Source organism: Sinocyclocheilus grahami, unplaced genomic scaffold, assembly GCF_001515645.1.
Source record: "Sinocyclocheilus grahami isolate Dianchi unplaced genomic scaffold, SAMN03320097.WGS_v1.1 scaffold860.1, whole genome shotgun sequence".
Lineage (NCBI taxonomy): Eukaryota > Metazoa > Chordata > Actinopteri > Cypriniformes > Cyprinidae > Sinocyclocheilus > Sinocyclocheilus grahami.
Window position 1 is genome coordinate 378,464 of NW_015506039.1, and position 3,866 is coordinate 382,329.

The 3,866-nt window shown below is 38.2% G+C and overlaps 1 protein-coding gene across 5 annotated transcripts in view; it reads right to left on the reverse strand.

Annotated features, from left to right (window-relative positions):
* Positions 1-3,866, reverse strand: part of LOC107563183 (zinc finger E-box-binding homeobox 2-like) — a 62,730-nt gene that overhangs the window by 15,019 nt on the left and 43,845 nt on the right. For 4 of the 5 annotated variants that reach the window (XM_016247991.1, XM_016247992.1, XM_016247988.1 and 1 more), the window contains one exon: positions 15-121. In XM_016247991.1, coding sequence (XP_016103477.1) covers positions 15-121 — 107 coding nt within the window. The remainder of the gene's footprint in view (positions 1-14; positions 122-3,866) is intronic. The other variant, XM_016247989.1, reaches the window with a different exon arrangement.

Consider the following 3,866-nt stretch of genomic DNA (forward strand, 5'->3'; position numbering starts at 1 on the left):
ACCCGGGGTGAGGCCTCCAGACTCGGCACACCTGCTGGACTGCCTTCGCCCTCAGAACCCAGGAGTCTGTCCTCCTCATCGGACCCTGAACTGGCATCCACCACATTTTCATAACTCAGCACTGAGGACAGAACAGAGTCCAGGTGTTATTATTTGAGTTTAAGCTCATTTTAAGCGTCTTGGTGGCCAGGCTATATAGCTACAATCTTGACCTGCTACCCCACTTCTTTACAAACGCAGTAAACACAGAGTAATAAAGTCAAAGCAGGCCAACTGAGGTTGCCAGTGAAAAGAAAAGAAAAAAAAAACAAAACAAAAAAAAAGAAAAAAAAATACAGCAGATTGAGGCATTTGTGTAAAATGTATGAAGCCTGTGAAAAACAGGTGTTGTTAACTTTTTCTGAAGCAGTGATAATATAAATAACACACACACACACACACACACACACATATATATTAGGGGTTGAACGACTTCTGATTTTTTTAAAAGTCGACTTTTATGTGATGAAAGTTGAGTTGACTATTCGCGGATGACGTCATTGATGAACAAATAAGTCTGGAGCTGTGACAAACACCTTGTGCACAGCTATGGCATATGATACAGCGCTGCACATATGGCCTAACCCAACTGTTGGGTTAAATTTTGGTTACATTTTTAAATTAGCTTTTTAACCCAACAGTTGGGTTAGTCCATATTTGACCCAACATTGGGTTGAAACAAACCAGCATTTTTTTAGAGTGTACTAATAGTGAAGCTGAGTGATTTATTTATTAAGAAATATACGCTTGAACTTTACAGTTTCTAAGCTATTTTATTGAGAAATCACAGAACTGTACTGTCAACGCAATTCTGTGTGTGTGTGTGTGTGTGTGTGTGTGTGTGTGTGTGTGTACGTGTTTTTGTGACAAATGAGGACATACATTTGTATAATGACAAAGGTATGACACAGATATTACAAGGAGAAGGTGACTTTTCAGGACATTACCCCAATTCTGCGCTGAATGATTCTGTGCGCGCGCGATGTGTGCGTGATGTACGAGCTACTGTCTGTAGCCTATGTGTGTGCGTGTTACAGTGCAGCAGCGCATTAGATTAGAACCTGTACAATGACAGTTTTAAGCGTGCATTCTCCTATTCAATTTCGAGCATCCAGTAATATAATCACACATGTCTTGTGGAGCGCTTTCAGAGTATGCATTTATTTGTTAACAAACACACACATAAATCATAAAAATATTACACACACACACACACTCACATATATATATATATATATGTGAGTGTGTGTGTGTGTGTAATATTTTTATGATTTATGTGTGTGTTTGTTAACAAATAAATGCATACTCTGAAAGCGCTCCACAAGACATGTGTGATTATATTATTGGATGCTCGAAATTGAACAGGAGAATGCACATTTTAAACAGTTTATTGTACAGGTAAGTTAATCGCCGTTCTAATCTAATGCGCTGCTGCACTGTATTGTGCACACATAGGCTACAGACAGTAGCTCGTACATCACGCACACATCGCGCGCGCACAGAATCATTCAGCGCAGAATTGGGGTAATGTCCTGAAAAGTCACCTTCTCCTTGTAATATCTGTGTCATACCTTTGTCATTACACAAATGTATGTCCTCATTTGTCACAAAAACGCGTACACACACACACACACACACACACACACAGAATTGCGTTGACAGTACAGTTCTGTGATTTCTCAATAAAATAGCTTAGAAACTGTAAAGTTCAAGCGTATATTTCTTAATAAATAAATCACTCAGCTTCACTATTAGTACACTCTAAAAAAATGCTGGTTTGTTTCAACCCAATGTTGGGTCTGCAATATAACAAAGAGTGAAAAATTTAAGGGGGTCTGAATACTTTCCGTACCCACTGTATATATATATATATATGAAGAGTTAATTTGCAAAAAACGATAAACGAAACTTTAAAATAAAAATGAGCTGATTGCCATGCATTATTCTCCACACATAGCACGATCAGAACCCTAAACAGGTTTTTCAAAAAAGCCGGTTTTGTCCACTTTCAAGGCATCGCGAGTTCACGTTTTACTGCAGAAGCCGATAAGCGCCCTTGTTGTTTTTGAACAGAAGCCGATAAGTCCATTTTAGCGAATCAGTGCGCTGTATTCAGGTCAGGTCACAAGGCTACTTTCACTTTGAAAAGATGTGCTAGCTGAGAGGAGTTTCGTCAAAGCTGACTAAAAGTGATAGAGGATGGATAATTTCGATGAACTTGATTAACCTGTGATATCTTCTTCAGGGCAAAAAAGGAAAATAAAAGCGGAAACGTTTTCATGGAACCTTGCAAAAGCAGCGCGTTACAATGGTGAGCATGGCCAGACTTACCATTGGGCTTGAGGGCCTTGTAGGGGGCCCCGCCTTTGCCTGTTTACATTTGTTTGATTTGTTCATTATATGCCAGTCAGAATTCTGAAATTATTAGCCGCATTTACACTGCGCACGCAAGATCTAAACAGGCCAGCCGGGGCTACAGCTTTCAACTACGACCTTCGAGGCCACAATCAAACAACATAAACTGTTATTTATGATTATTTCACAAAGAAGAAGGACGCACGTATTGAATTGCGTCTGCACCGATTGGTTTGTTATCACATGGCTACTTTAAACAGCTCCATTAAGCCTTTAGGCCCGAAGAGCGCACATTTAGAAAGATAATGATAAATTCTCAAATGTTCACACATTTATTTCTTTACAGAGGATGATTCTATATTACTATATTAATGTTCCACTAAATTATGCGATCATCTGATGAGTTTTGAGCGCTCTCTCTCGTCTTACAGCCATTATACATAGTGGGGAAGAAATGTCATCAAAATGATTTTAAATAAAAAATGGCAATTTAATTAGTTTCTGTTTTTATAACATAGCTATGTCTATGATATAGGACTTAGCCTATCACACAAACAAGAGTCCTGTTTTTTTCCAGAATATCTGCACGATTGCAAATGTACAATAAACAACAACTTACAGAGTAACTTTCAGACACAAAATTCCGTTTTGCTCCGTCAGAAAGAAAATAGAACAAACAGCAGAACCGCTGCGTCCATGAACAACAGTGTTTTGTTCCTCAGCGTTACACGGACCAGCAAATGATTCAATCAGGCTGTAAGTACATACAGTCACTTGCAAAGTTAAAAGAATCAGCTTTTGATGATAGTGAATATATACAATAATAGTGATACTTTTTTGAATTTTGTTGATAGTGATTTCATTTGATTGTTAATAGCCAGCATGTCTTTTTATTCGATTTCATTTCGATTAAATAAGAGCTGACATAAAAGGACACAGATATGACAATAACTTTTATAATACTAATAAGCCAACATCTCTGGCTTTTTTTTTCTCCTTAAAGTTATTTCAGGGTTTTGATCTCTCAAGTGAGAGAACACATCCTATTTATTATATTATAATGAATGTTTAATATTACATTTAAACTTTGACTGTAGCCTAGACATGTTGCATATTAATTGTACTATTTATGAACCTCAAAGCATATGTTTGTGTATTTTGTGTTACTCCATAATGATGTTCTATTTGAGGGCATTTGTAGTGTAGGTATAGGGCCCAAACATAACCTCAAGCCCAGGGGCCCCTAAAGGCTGATTTATACTTCTGCGTCGGACCTACGCCGTAGCTTACGCATAGACGCACACCCATACGCCGTAGCCTGACGTGCACCTCTCCAAAAATCTAACAGTGCGTCAATTCTACACAGACCGCAAGCGCTGTGATTGGTCTGCAAGAACCCCTCCCTCCATATGTACTTGAGTTTTGTGTGTGTTTATGTGCACTTTAATATATTTTAATGTTACACCTTCTTA